Source organism: Anticarsia gemmatalis, chromosome Z, assembly GCF_050436995.1.
Source record: "Anticarsia gemmatalis isolate Benzon Research Colony breed Stoneville strain chromosome Z, ilAntGemm2 primary, whole genome shotgun sequence".
NCBI lineage: Eukaryota > Metazoa > Arthropoda > Insecta > Lepidoptera > Erebidae > Anticarsia > Anticarsia gemmatalis.
This window is the reverse complement of record NC_134776.1, coordinates 4,667,738-4,683,868: the sequence shown is the minus strand read 5'-3', so window position 1 is coordinate 4,683,868 and position 16,131 is coordinate 4,667,738. Positions and strand designations below refer to the sequence as shown.

At 35.5% G+C, this 16,131-nt stretch overlaps 1 protein-coding gene across 12 annotated transcripts in view; it reads left to right on the top strand.

Annotated features, from left to right (window-relative positions):
- Pdp1 (PAR bZIP family member Pdp1) overlaps positions 1-16,131 on the top strand; it is a 193,671-nt gene that overhangs the window by 126,228 nt on the left and 51,312 nt on the right. For 11 of the 12 annotated variants that reach the window (XM_076135174.1, XM_076135170.1, XM_076135173.1 and 8 more), the window contains one exon: positions 12,021-12,059. In XM_076135174.1, coding sequence (XP_075991289.1) covers positions 12,021-12,059 — 39 coding nt within the window. Of the gene's footprint in view, positions 1-9,325; positions 9,458-12,020; positions 12,060-16,131 lie in introns of those variants that run through there. The other variant, XM_076135176.1, reaches the window with a different exon arrangement.

The window sequence follows — 16,131 nt, the reverse complement described above, 5'->3', positions numbered from 1 at the left end:
GGTGGGTAGTGTTGTAAAAATGAGCGCTGAGCGTCGAGCGTTAAGCGCTGAGTCGACGCTTTTGAGCGTTTTAGACTTGAGCGTTAAACGCTTGAGCGCTTAAGGCTTGCGAGCGTTGAGCGTTTAGACTTTCAGGCTCGAGTTATGCGCTCAAGCGTTCAAGCGTTGTAATGTTTAAATTCATAATTCTATGAAGTCACGGTAATGTTATTCCCTTCATGGACTCGTTGTTGGAACACATGCAACATTTTCGAATTGTAAATAAATTAAACAAATCCGTAAATGATGTATAATTACGAAATTAAATGAATACTCTTCACTGATAAAAACGGATCTTACAGAAATAGCTACTATATTAGATCCACGTTTTAATAATAATAATTTTATGAATAAAAGCAATGCGATACCATTTGGAAAATTAAAACAAATGTATCAAAATAAATATTGATAGATGAAGATAGGATAGAAAATCAAGAACCTGAAATTGAGACCAGAAATTCATTATTTTCTTCAATGTATAAACAACAATCCAACAACACAGATGTGATGTTGTGGTGGAAAAATAAGCAATCTACATTGCTAAACTTAACTAACCTGGCATTCGAAATTTTATCTGTTCCAAGCACGAGTGTGCCAAGCAAAGTGGCATTTTCGAAAGCTGGCCTTATCATAACTAAAAGAAGGAACAAACTTAGTAACGAAAATATACGGACCAGTATGGGTCTTTCTTCATGGTATTGTTTAAGTATTTTTCCATTATAATATAGAAAATATCACTAAAAATTATATTATTTCAATTATACTACTTTTCTTACACTTTACTTAGCTATGTAATCTAAGCGCGCTCAAACCCGAGCTATAACGCTCAAGCCACTGCTTGAGCGTCGAGCGCTTCAGTCGAGTCCCGACTTGAGCATTAGCAATCTGCTTAAGCGTCGACTCAAGCGTTTAAGCGCCGACTCGAGCTTTTTTACAACACTAGTGGTGGGTCGCCCTACATATGATCGGGTAACATGATACGATAAGTGATTACTAACTAGCTTTGTATGCGACGTCTTTTGTAAGAAATTAACACTATTATTATGTCACGATCTACGTTTGTACTGTCTTTAACTTTTCAAGAACTTTTCCAAAAAACCATTTATGTCTCTCATGGATTTCTCTTCAACCGATTTTGATTTAGCATGGGCAAAGTTGAAGACTCGGAATCAAACATTGAAACACCATTTTTTACATATCATATCGAATATTTTGTCGATGTGTCCATCACGTAATCTTTTTCATGAAAATCAAGAAAAGAAGCATATTACAGTACAGGTTTTTTGGCTTTTAATAAGATAGTTTTAAGATTTCAATAACTAAATGAAGATGCCACAGTTGGAAAACTATCAGACACGTTATAATTCTTTGTTCCTACAAAGTAGCCTAAAATAGTTTTGAATCAAAGTACAACAAAGTGCAACTTTGTATCTAAGTGTTACTTACTCAAAAACTACTGAACCGATTTGGAAAATTCTTTCTCTAATAAAAAGCATTATTATTCACAAACAAAAAATAAAACATTGCGATGCATAAAACAGCATGCATACAAACAAAGTGTGACATTTACAAATTGACTATGTTTAAATATGCGGACTCGGCGCGAGTTGTGTTGTAAAACTAGCGCTGAATATTTGGCAATGATTCAATGATTGATCGAGCTGTATTCACTAACTGAAACTGTGCATTTTATTTACGAACGATGACCAATCGTTGCACGACACAATTATATCTAGTCACATGCATTAATAAGTACACAACTACACTACTGACCGTCGCATACAGTTTTACTGCCGCGTTGATTACTTACGCTTCTCAATAGCGCTTAAACTCATATAAAAAACGCTATTGAATACATAATGCCGCTTAATGAAACTGGGGGTTTCTCAGCTTATGTGTTAGTGTCGAATAAGCTATTCGATAGTTTAACTAACAGTGCATGTCAGAATAACACCTGATAATAATGAGTTATTCAGAAGTGGTGAGACTAATGTTTCATATTGTAATCGTGACAATCTGTACCTATGTCACGGCTAAATCAATGCCTGGGTTTTAAAACAATCATTTGTTTTTAAAGTTAAACCCTACGCAGGGTTTAACTTTAAAAACTTTAACTGTAAAAAGGTAAAACCTATTAGAGTCACGTGACTCTAATAGGTTTTACCTTTTTACTTATTTTTCATTTACCAAAATAATACGCGAGCCATGTCAGGCACTTTTGTAAGTGATTCACAAGATATGGAAGTTATCTCAGTGTGCTAGATGACCTTTAGTTCTTTATCATATAGTCAGTGGTCAGCCTAGCATCAAAGTTGTTCTAACCGCTAGACGGCCTTTGAAATTTGTTATCATATCTTAAATGACAACAAATGAAGCCGACGTCTTACTTACCCTTCGGAGTATGGAGATCTGAGTATGGAGACGAGGCTACCCATCTACGAAAAATCCGAGCCAACGGTTGGTCAACAGACTGGCCGTTTACCAACCGGTGGGCCTGTGAGAGGCCATTAGCGAAACTCAATCTCTAATATTAAAATTGATACACACACAATAACGGAAATTTTCTACTAACCAACTTTAGTTCAGATACTTATTATTCTTATAAATAATTGCCTAGTAACCAAGCAATCCTATCTTCATCCTTATCTGTAGATAACATATTGAACTCGGCCGTATTCCGATTTAATCTCGCAATCAATTTGACGATTGACGACACTTTTACGTCGCGGAGACGATCAGCTGTTTACCCATCCATGGTCAGCCGTACTCAAAGTTGCTTACCTGATAAAATTTTGAATGCAACGTGAGGTAGAATCTGTAAAAAAAACGTAGGCACTGATACAATATCTAACTAACATACAATGCGTTCCAAGTTTGTCAAATATCAATTGGTAGTCATACGTTAATGGATAAGAAAAATATTGCTTCCAATGACGTCGGCTTACCAAATTATGTGGTAATGTGCAAAGATTTTGAAATACATAAATTTAAAAAATAAACTGCGTAGTTTATAACTGTCCATTGCGTGAGTGGCATACATTATTGACCCTATTCCTGTCCCAATACCGAGCAATGGTCTTCTCCCGGAAGTCTTCTCTCTCTCTAGCCAAGTGTGGAAATTATCTAATTTGATAACAGAAGGTACTTACTAAATATATTTAAAATCAAAGTTAAATAGAACAACAACTTAGTAGAAAATCTCATACCACAGTGGCAGTTTACTACGGCTACTTTATGACACACACGGTTTATTTGATACTCCCAGAGTGTTTATCAAGTTGTTGGGCTATAATTTATATATTTTTGTTCAGTTTTATCAAATGATTCGTGTTGTCGGCTGTGTACTGTACAACTCGCCTACAATATAGCGGAGTGCGTGTCTCGACACATGATGTGACCATGGTGGTAATTGAGACTTGTTACGTTAATTCCAAGTACTTACACCGACCACTGTCACGGGGCTCTGGAAAATACTCTGATGTCCACGGTACAAACATACAAATCTTACGTTACGAGTGTGAAGTTTTGATATGTTTTGTTACTCTGGCTCGCAAAATTATTGTAAATATTCTGGTATAATGGCTCGCACGTGTAGTTTGATTTTAGTGCTGTGCATGGCTCCAAAGCGCGGTGCGGTCATTCCATAGATGGGTGACCGCAAAGTGGTATTTGAACTGGGCGCCTCCATGCTTCGGAGGGCACGTAAAAAATCGGTCTCGGTTGTTATCAATAAAGATCACAGTCGTTAAGCCACGCTAAATGCCTTCGGTCGGCTTGAACAACTTTAACACTAGATTGACCACTAACCATACGATAAGAAGAAGTATTAAAATATATAAATGCTTTCCTTTAATGTGTATAAGAAGAAAACAAGTGTTTTGCTAATTGTTTATATGTGTATGTATGTTATTGTTTTGTATATTCTAATTAGGTATTAGACTCGGACAGAACCGGGGCATGATGCTTCCTTTCTGCAGAAACCAGTTTAAACTCGATCAAGTAACATTGTAGCAGCAATAACGTGGACGTAGGTATTACGTGCAGGTTAAACCATTAAACTCGCTATAAAGAAACGGTAAAGTTTACTATGAGCTTTATACCTAAGTTTATTTACCTTTTTATCTCCTTAGTTATTGGGCTCTGGGGGAGAACGATGGCAGAATAGCAAGACTGTTCACTACCTAAAAAGATGTTGAAAATCCTTAAAAGACACTGAAGTAGAAAAGTGGAATTATGACAAAAGTATGCTCATTTATGCGATACCATTCTATCATATGGATATAGCTTAACCGATTATAGAAAGAAACAACCAAGTGCGAGTTAGACTCGCGTTCGAAATGTTGTATGTTTTGTACTGGAGCTCCCTAAATATTAGTTTTATTCTGCTTTCTAGTATTAACCGAAGCGGCAACAGAATACATCAGTAAAAATTTCAACTCTCTAACTTTCATATATAAGATACAACCTGCTGACAAACTGACAGAGAAGTCTTCCGTTTCACTTTTGTGTACGACAAACTAAAAATCGGCACTATAAATATTACCCAAGGGAAGAACATGTTCTACTTATCAATTACGCACTTGACCCTATCATATAAGCAGGTAAATAACAGAGTACACATGGCAACGATACGTCTGTCTGTAGCCCGTGCCAATAAAACAGTGTCTGGTGACACAATGAGTAGTTCAGCAACGCGACACGAGCTGGCGCCACTTGACACTTCCTCGCCTTCACGCCACCACCGCCTACGTCTTCACGACATTTGTACCTTCAGTCATCTACATACATATATTCATAACTAGCTGACCAGCGCTACTTCGCTTGCGTCACGTAAGAATGGGTCATAATTTTCCCCGTTTTTGAAACATTTTTCGTTCCTACTCCGCTCCTAATGTTTGTAGCGCAATGTTATATAGCCTATAAGCCTTTCTCAATAAACAGGCTATCCAACAGTAAAATATTTTTTAAATTCGCACCAGCATTTCCTGAGATTAGAACGTTCAAACAAACTTTACAGTTTTATAATATTAGTAAAGATAACTGGCTCTTGCTCACGGCCCTGCCTGTATAGACTTTATTGTTACAGTCTGAATGTTGTTCGGCTATGTATGCTATAACACTACCAACTTTCATCAAAATGCGTTCAGTAGTTTTGACGTGATTAAGCCATTAACATCGAAACTTTGTGTTTATAACATTAGTGTACTAGATTTTATTCATATTCTGTATTCGTAGGGAATATATTAGAATTTCTAAAAGTAAAGCTGTAATTCATACATATTTTATTGCAGTAATCGAACCCAGGACACTCTGTAAAAATGGTCACCACAGTTAATTGCGCTTGACTACAACTATCAAGAATTTAAACTTCGTGCATGATCGGCTATGTTCGTAAACGGCCTTCGTTTTAATGAACGAGTAAATACGTGTTGACATGAGCTCTGAATAAAGATAAAAACATTATAATGATACGTCTAAGCCCACTGTCCTCTATCATTTTGTTATTGCGGAAATATAAGTACATAATATAAGTAATAAAAAAAAAACTATTTAAATGCGTACATCTTTTGAACTAGCTAGTACGAATTATAAATCAATCCAGGGATCTACGAGTTCGAATTGAAAAAATATTTGATTGATGAATTTATTGAGGAAAGCTATAGGCTATATAAAATCACGCTATGACTAAAAAGAGTGGAGCAGCAATAAAACAATTATTAAAATGGGAAAATTACTAAAGTCCGCGAACAAAGCCACGGGCGGCCGCTAGTAGTTTATAAAACTCTGCATGTCTAAAGTAAAAATGCTATATCAAATAGGCTACCGTCAGCCGTATAAGCATGCGGGTCACTGATATTCTAAATTCTGAATTTTCTATATCTCATCCCGCCGATAATTAGCAGAGCAATTTCTCTACTCAGTTTTTTGGACTACAGCTTTGTATACTAGTTGACCCGGCAAACGTTGTTTTGCCATATAAATTCAAATAAAAAAAATAGTGTCACTTAGAAGTATGAAAAATAAATGTTGGCCGATTCTCAGACCTGCTCAATATGCTGACAAAATTTCATCAAAATCGGTCAAGCCCTTTCGGAGGAGTATGGCAACGAAAACTGTGACGCGAGAATTTTATACAATATTAGATGATAAGCCGAAGTACCGCATGTCTCGCTTTTGGAAGTATTGTTCCGTTTACAAGCTTTCAGTAAAATGCCGTGTAGTAACCATACCATCAGGGTTTTGTGCCATTCTTGTCCTTTAGATTAAGGCATACAAAATTTTCGGGGAGACGCGCAATGACATACGTACCTTTACATAGATCATATCGGTGAGGTCCGTCAAAAAGGTCGGGTGCGTATTACTTACTTGTAACCGTGTAACAACACTAGTTTTACCACTTGTTTTGTGTCACGAGCTAAACGTCGGGAAAAGCTAGTAGCTATAATATGCGTTTTTTGATACTAACTTACCTCACTAAAAAGTATTGTTAAAATCCTTTCAGTAGTTGGCGACAGTATGTAAGGTAGTTTGTATGGATTGTAGCAAGTGTCGTTCTTTTGTCTCTTCTAACTCTTACAAAAAAGGCGTTTAGGTACTACGTTTGTATGTAAATGTGAACTGCCTCTATGGCGTGGTCAATAGCGATCGCGAACTGCCTAACAATTATCACGGGTTCACTCTCTCTCTCTCTCTCTCACTTCCATGCTATGAATCCCATATGGTGGTGGGGTCAGCCTTCCTGGTCTTTTTCCTACACTTCGCTCTGTCCTGGACATCGTCTTCGGAAACCTCACACTCACTCATAGTTTTAAGGAAGATACGAAGATTAAGGGTTCGAAGACCAAAAAATGTTCCTAAGTTTTGCTAGAGAAATGCGCTTGCCGCTGGTGCTTACTGGTCGTGTCGGTTATCCGTCCCACCGGACTATGAGAGCGATGGAATAAAAAGTGTACCCGAGTATAATTATGCACTTGGACAATATGAACAAAGTCCCGTAATGTTGGCCGCCGTGGTCGAATGTCGGCTAGGAAGACATTATTATTATGTAAATTAACAAATATTTCACCATGCTCTGATTCACCACTTATTAAAGATATAATCACGTTATCGTGTTATCAGGACAACGCCTTAGACATTACAATTTAAGACAAAAACAATACTCATCATGAGATTCTTTAGTGTCTTACGAACGCGTAAACCTTTTGCGTCTATGTGTCAATTTGATGACATAGCATAAATCAATGGCCTTCGTGATAAACAATATAATTATGATAAACTAGTGATAAAAATATCATATGTTTTTACAAAAACTGTACGGAGTTACTATCTGTTTTGTGAATAAGAACACATAAAATGATAATTATACTTTTAAATGCTGTCAAACTACGTGGATTACGCTTTTTATTTAACAATTAGTTGGTGTGCTTGAACAAATGCTAGGCGCGAAGGTCTGCTTCTCAGAACAGTCAGCCGAGTGTCCCCTGCGCTAGGTCCACATTTAGTTTGCTTTCTATAAGACCTGTTTGTGTTAAAATTGTTTAACTATTTCGTTTGTTACTAACATCGACCCTTAAAGACAACATCCACAATCGCTTTAGGATATTACAGATTGTACAACTAATGTACCAATTATATTTATAACTGGTTTTTCTTTTTGCTTATATTCTAAATCATATCAAATTGCGTTCAAGGGTTTAGCCGTGAAAGCGTAACAGAAAGACAGACTTTCGCGTTTATAAATATTAGTGTGGATTTCTTAAATCTTTTAGTTTGGCACAAAATAAAGTGTTTAAAACTAGCGTCTACGAATGATCAATGATGACATTAATTGACCTAAATAATTTGGTTTTGAAACGAGTTCAGTGACCTCTAATTGCAGAACAGTAATAGATTCGAATCTTCAATATCATTTAAATCTCTTTGAAGACTTATTTAATGGGATTCCTGAGCTGTAATGAGGTACAGTTGGAAACAAGAAACAATACGATATGTTCAAAATTATGACTAATTGACTACCTACTTAATAAAGTTAATTAAGTTTGTAAAAACACTTGTTTACTTGTTGTTTTGATTCGTCGTTATTATTACTTCGTATTGCTTAAGTTTTGTAATCTTATAACAATAAATTAACAAAAATATCTACTTATTCTAAAATAATATTTAAATAAAAACTATTTTTTTAAAGATCAACTGACCATACACACAACTTTTTGTGTAAGATTTTTACACAAAAAATCGTAAACGCACAATAATTCAAGACAAACGAGTACTTAAACAAGCATATTACGACTACTTATCAATTTCACAATAAATTAGTGAAACAAAACTAACCAAACAATTCTTGACTCGGCCTTCGACTTGTGTTTCCAACGTCATGCTGTGACGTTTCAGCGATGACGGATCATTTAATTTAGAGAAAAATAACATTCAAATTAAACCTAATTACTTAGGTACATCAACTTACTGCGGATAAACGATTTTGATACTTTACTCACTTGATTATATTAATACTAATCCAAAAGAATGTTAAAAACGACCCAATTACATCAGAATTACTGACATTGACGATAACATTTTTACGAGACTAATAAATTACTAGATAAGAAATGAATACAACATACTAAGAACAATGTTCTCAACTCCACGGGATAAGTTTATAAAAGGCTTGATTTCAACCATTAGTTTCAACGCTCTCGGCATTTATAATATCTGAAACTGGCTTCTGTTACTATTCTGAGCACGTGTGTCGTGTATTTTAGTCTAACTACACAGCGGTACAAGTAATCTAGTACGATACTGTGCAGTGTTTTGTTCGATTCCCGCGCGCCACACTGAACCATAACCCGCGCGGTACCAAAACCACGCTCAAGGTCGCCGTACAACAACATTATACGCATGTATAGCATACTGTATAGAGGTGGCCGGAGCCGATATTATGCAATTATAAGGCAGTTCCATTCCGTCTGGCGATCTGTTACTCACTGTTGTTGTCGCCCCTCGCCTCGTGCTCGCGTCAACTCGCGTCCACTGACGGCTTATTACGCGAAATTATGTCATGATCGTAATACCGAAAGTAGTAAACAACGCGCCCACTAACGCCATCTCTTAGTTCATAACAAACACAAAAGTCCGGTGCTCACGGCCATCCGTCACGTGCTATCGCCTACACTGCTTTATCGATATTGAAAAATTCAACCAATCACAAACATCGCTGACTTTACCGACCCCGAACTATACACCAATCGCGGCAAACTACACTTTGGTCATAGTGCGCACATGTGACCGGTCGCTAACTCCATAAGAAAATAACTTTTTTCTTCGCGCTTTTATTTATTGAACATTTTTTATAATTATTGTGACAAAATTAACAATAAAATACTGTGATTTATTACTTTCTACGTGATAATGAGCAGACACGGTGAGTTTCAGTATGGTTTTAGAAGTTACTACCATCTCAGCTAGCGCCACCGGCGGATAAATGAATAACTACGTGCGTACGACTCGACGTCACATTATTGTTAGTGTTCATTAAAAGGTATAGATGGCGCAGCTAAAACACCATAAACGTACAGACCTCGCAATATTTCTTTATAATTATATTTTAACGAACAAATTATAACATCAAGTAATTAGTCGTGGTATGGTAGTTATTAAACTTTATCCAGATAAAATTGATAAACTTTAAATAATTTCAAAAAAAGTCACACGCGAATAATAAAAATATTATTGCTACCTATTAAATAGACTACAAAACTCATGGTTTAGTGCCTACTCAGAGGATGCTTTCTTTTGTTATCCTACCAAGATGTTCGGCTTTTTTCATAACTAATTCATTATATTCAATAAAATTGTACAAAAATAACGTCGTAATTGAAGATACAATACCATCAATCCGGCTTTTATGGATCCTTTTTAGACCACATAATAACTTGAAAACATATTGATAGTTAAATCCGGTGCTGGTCTCATAAACTACATTCGACTAGCTTTAGATTTAATTAAATATGTACGCATATTATGATACATGCATACTTTTTACCAAAGTATTCTTACAGATACCAAATGTCAATTTAGTTTAATTTTATTAAAAAAAATACATAATAACTCATGTTCATACAAAATATAAAAATATTGTACAAAAAACCGGTATGAATAAACTTTGTACTTATCTCCAATGTCAAGCGTTTCACACTCACGTCGATAGATGGCGATGTTTTAATTTAAAATTCAATTAAAGTTGTCAAGCATGAGTCACTGTTTCCCGGTTCGTACGTCGTGTCTGCTGAATATTCATGACCGAACACATGTTTGATTAGACAAGTTGCCTTACTTTGGCTTTAACCTATTTTGTTGCTCTAGTCACGGGCAAATATATGTATGAACGATACAATGTCACATTTTCATTATTGTAGTCGTTGTATGAAAATGTGAATTTAGTTGTTGCTTTTAGTCAACAATAATAACACAGGCATTGTTAAATTACTTTAAAGTGAATACGGCTTAATAAATGCACAAAAAATGTTTGGGATTAGACAATTTAGGTTTTTTTTTCATTTGACTGTATCTACAGGTATATTTTGAAGAAATAAAAAAAGGAGGCGAAAATAGTAAGGAAACTATTTGTTGGCTAGGTACATGTGGCGGGTGTAGAGTCGTGGGTTTAATGTGCAAAGTATAAAGGTATTTTTATTTGGTGTTCTTTCAAACAACAACCTTTTTTTGTGATAACCTTAGAAATACATATCATTGCCATACACACTTTTCCCTGATTTCTACGGTTACTGTAGGATCGAAAGTGATTAAACCTATTTCGACAAGAATTTTTAGACTTTAACAATTTAAAGATGCATCCATTATGGCCTATAGGCACGGCCCAGGAATCGAATCGAACACCTCGACAAGTAGTCACGTACCAACAAAAGCCTTTTGGCAATTCACAAAGAGTAAGTCTATTGTAAAGCCGGCAACTAAACTTTCAGCGCTACACGTTTTGTTTATAAAGCCCGTAGGTCCACGTGACGGGGAACATGTGATCATTTTGGGAACTCCTTTATAACACATCGGGACGTGTTTATTTATATTTGTCACCTTACAAATCTATTTATACCGGCTTAACTGTCGTGTGTTTAGCAAAAAGCCTGTGCCTGGTACCAGGAATGAGTTTCAAGCTTTACTTGGGGGGTTTGAAAGATAAAGCCTATGTATGGTCCGGGGATTGAACTCTAAATTTTCTTTCTTTTCTGACAGATTATTATTTTGTATAATAGCACTAAAGTTCTTCGTGTTCCTAAAGTAAAAAAAATAATGTGGACTCATTTTGTGGTTTATGCGCTATTTGTTATATTTGGGTTCTATTTCTGTGGGATAATTACTCATAGAATTTATTCAAACTATATAGATAATCTCGAATGTAGTACTCATTTAAGTAACTGGGGCAAAAAAGTTCTCGCCCTTATTATTTCCGACCTTTGGAAAATTGTGTATTTCATACACTAAACGAATCTCGATTCTGGATTCGTACTTATATACTTACTAGCGTAGTAATAACACGCAAATTATATATTATTATAGTTAAAACAAAAAATCACTGTTTATTAAGCTATGTTTTGACAAGGAAATATATTTCAAATCCGAGGTAGAGTTTTATAAAATATAACCCAAAAATTTATATTTGCACGCATCGATGTCTTTTGAACGCAAAAAAACATGGTTTTGAATTAAACGTGGCACTCAGATTAATATAACCTTAGCGGCGAGTTCATACTACTATCGACCAATGATAAGTTTTATATAATAAATCTAACTAGTGCCTCTAGCGGGCGCTGATGGAACTTTTTTAAACGTCAAACTCTCAATACTCTACAATCCCGACTTTAGAGAATCCCCCTACTGAAGCACATAGGTTATATTTTGCCCTGATAATCTTTTTACGTGGATCCTAGCTCGAAATATTAACTATATTAATTTTTTTTTCTTTTCAGATTTCCTGAGTCACGGGGCGAGTTTCAATAAAAAATACGGTTAGTATTCTTTATTAGTTAACGCTGGGTGGAGTTTTGTAGACTCGATGAGTGTTATTCGTACACATATTAAATACACGATTGAATTGTGTGGGTAGAAGCAAAAAAGGATTATTAACTACTAAGAAAATATTTTGTGTCACACATGACTTAATATTGGACAATGATGTACAAATAAAATACCCAAAAACGTATGATTGTTTCAACAATTACAATAGTTTCTTTTTTTTAACTTTTACTTAAACTGGACATGGTACTTTAGACCAGTAAGCCGATCTAAAGACTCAATAGTCAACTGGTACTTCGGCTGTGATAAATGGGAATTTAGAAACTATTATGTTGATAGTTTTACAAACGTAATAACTACACTACAGCGATATACACTCGCCGTCCCAAAGAATGATATGAGACTACAAAATGTGGTCTAACGCATTCCAAAGTCCCTCATGACTTGTGGACTATCTCCTTTTGCAAGGAGATCCTTGCACAGCACCGCGACCGCAATAATTTTAACTCGTACTTAACACTGGAGGCACACATTAATTTTGCGCAATCCCCAAGTGAAAATAGAAACAAAATCAGTTTGTCTCTAATCACAATAATCTAAATTCTGGATCCATGTTCCTACACTTGTCAGCGAATACATGAATCACACCTACATACATAGCATGTCATATTTTACCAGAAGATGTTGGATAGAGGTGTGTTAAATACACCCACTATGACAATATTAGTCCCATGTAATACGGAGTGAGCCTGTTCAAAAACTCCGGGCTGCTATTGTGAATTATCTTACTTTATCCTACTAATATTATAAATGTGAAAGTTTGTGAGAATGTATCTAGGTATGTATTCATGGTCGGTATATAGGTAGTTGAAGACCCAGAATAACACATAGACTACTTTTTATCCCGGAGTTCCCGAGGGATCTGGATTTACACGGGAAAGGTTTCCACGCAGACGAAGTCGCGGGTGGCCTCTAGTTTTTACATAAATCATAAAATACCAAAAGCAATACCCGAACCGGAAATCGAATGCGGGACCTATACACGTATACACACCAACGACCACAAACCTTTCCTACTTCTTTGACTAACTTTGAGGCATCTTGCGCCTAACGTAACATTGCTTTAAAAACTAATTTGCAAACATAAGAAGCAATACTGAACTAATTTTAATTTATTCTGCAACACTTCTCTTTTATTCAATCAATTTTAAATTAATATATATTGTAAATTCCTTTCCTACAACTAGAATGTTATAAACATAAAATTGAGACGCTTTTTCTATGAAAAAGAGTCTGTAATTTATGTGACAATTCCTATACCTGCTTTTAGATTTCCCTGAAGTAAGCAAGTAATAAAATATCGCTGCATATCGGTATTTAATAAAAACATCCTGAGTCTATAAAAAGAGATCGAGAGAATGTAAATAGACTACAACTTTATTGCAACATTTTCAAGTGAAAAATATTCTGTTTCATTAAAAACTAGCGGACCTTGCATGTCATTGTTTTGCCTATAAGTACTTCGGTCTCACGTTCTATATCCGGGTCGGGCAAAGTGTAATTTATATTAGACTAGCTTTCCGCCCACGGCTTAGCCCGCGCGGATTTTCATCCTTTCTGGGGATCATTTCCAATAATCCTCTTTAAATGCTCCTTACACTTACTAAGAAATCTTCATAAGAAATTTCTATTTCTACGCTCAGTAGATTCAGCTTTGCGTTGTTAATCAGTCTGTCACTCGGTAAGGGAAGAATTTTATATTGATTATTCTCAATAGTAGTGTGGAACTTGGTAAAGCAATAGACTCGCTCCGTATCACACGGGTCTTACATTATAAATGGCGAAACATTGTAAATCATACACCTCTGCCTGCACCCTCAGGTATAACACGCCTGTTATGTATCTGAGTAAACAAGGAGCCCCAAACAAGATTTGATGACGCATCGAGGGATTCATTCCTTGGAACATTTCCTTTAGCAAAAATAACTCATTGTTGTCCTTCAAACTTTGGGAACTCGGCGGTCGACATTTCACATTCATAATAAATATATTTTATGTACTTTTAATTGCGTAAATCGTTTAAGGAAATGTGGTTTCGTTAGACGCCTCGTGACTTGACGATCAGGCACATGGCATCAACAGGGATCAAGTTTCAAACTTTTTTTCCAAAATAAACTCCATTGTAACCTGTACTTTTATAAATTTCAGTACTTACGCAAATGCCTTCGTAAGCTAAGTGTTGTTTATCAGGACTAGGGTTTTTGAAGGAATAAGGACTTAAAAGTTCTTTAACATTTCACAACGAACATAACATGAAGTTTGCTTGTATTAAGTATTCGACAGATTTTTCGTAAATAGAAATCATAAATTATATTATTTACTTTATCTATTAGCTAGACTATCCGCCATGTATTCGCAAGGCATCATGCTAGATACCGGCTTCAACGCCTCTGGATAAGTGTTAGTTACGTAGACAAGGAGAATTATTATATTTTCTTCATACATTTGCCGTTTCAAGCAATGGACAAATTATGTGTTAGTAAACCAGGTTAATAATGTCTTTTAACTTACGCTTTCAAAACATGTTATAGTGTTGAATATTCTCAATAAAATATTTAATATGCGAATGCCTGTAGCAGACATTCCTGTGACGTTCTACGCGCTACGGCGTAGTAGTCGCTACGGTGGCACTACGCCCGTCTACGCTGCTACAATTGCTACGCAGAGGAAAACCCCTTTATATTATAAATTAAATTTCTCTAGTAGCGAATAATATTTTTTAAACTTTAGTAAGTGTTTCAGCCAGTTGTTTATCATCAACGTTCGTTTCAATAAGTTCTTGAAGTTATTTTTTTATACACGATTACTAAAAAAATATGTTTTTCTTAATATCAACAATTTTCATTGTTAACTGTCTCTGTGTTTTGGGTGTAGAGTGAGTACACGATTGCTCATCACAAGGTTCAATTCGCAAGTCGAACTATTGCTATTGGTATTTTTCTAATTTATATTAAATTACTTTCAATAGCAGTCAGGAGTTTGGTAACGTGCCCGGTGTATGTCTAACATTGTCAACGGTGAAACGCGGCTGGTTTACACTTCTGATTACACCTTTAAATATAACAGGTGTGATGATACCTATAAAAAACCCTAACTATAGCTTTAGAAATATTGTTTTAAGCAAACTGCTTTAATACGTTAGCAGTCTTTGAGTTCGAATTAACTAGGCCGTTTCCTCAACATACGATGAAGCCAAAAGTATGAAGATTACTAGATTACTTGTACGGTATACACCTACGAGAATAATATTGTTGAAACGTTGAAATTTGTTACATTTGTGTGCCACAGTTAACGTTGTAGCCATGATTGTGTCCTGAGTTCGATTACAATTTGAATATCTTACAGATTGGATAATTTTTTTGTTGCATTTTACATTGTAAGTATTCTCATTGCAATAAAACATTAAAATGCGAAGCTTAAAATATTATGGAGTAACTTGATTACAAGTGCGTTCTTGTAAAATATAAATTTGAGTCAAAAACAAAAAGGACGTTCCATAGTAATTAGTATTATTAACGTGAAAGTCTATCTGTTACACATCTGTGGCTAAACCGCTAAACCGATTTCGATGAAAGCCCTAGCACAGAGATTATTGAAGATCTATACTTATAATAAATCTGTAGAGAGGTCAATTCTGTACATTGAATATATTTAAAAAAAAACCAATGGGGGATGTTTAGTAACGGATACTGATACCGAATCTGCAATTTATAATTTTCTTTTCTGTCTGTCTGTCTGTCTGTCCTCCGTCTGTATGTGTCGCTATCACGTAAAAACTACCGGATAGAACGCACTGAAATTTGCTATATGCATAGAATAAGTAGTGGAGCAGTTCCTAGGATACTTTTTATCGCATAATTTTTCATAGATTTTTAGAAAATTGAAAAAAATACGTAGAAATCTTTCGAACCTGCGTTTCCCTAAAGATACCATAGATGGCGTTGCGAATCCATTTCACAAAATTCGCAATATAGTTCGCGGCGCCTGCCGTATCGATACCTGTTG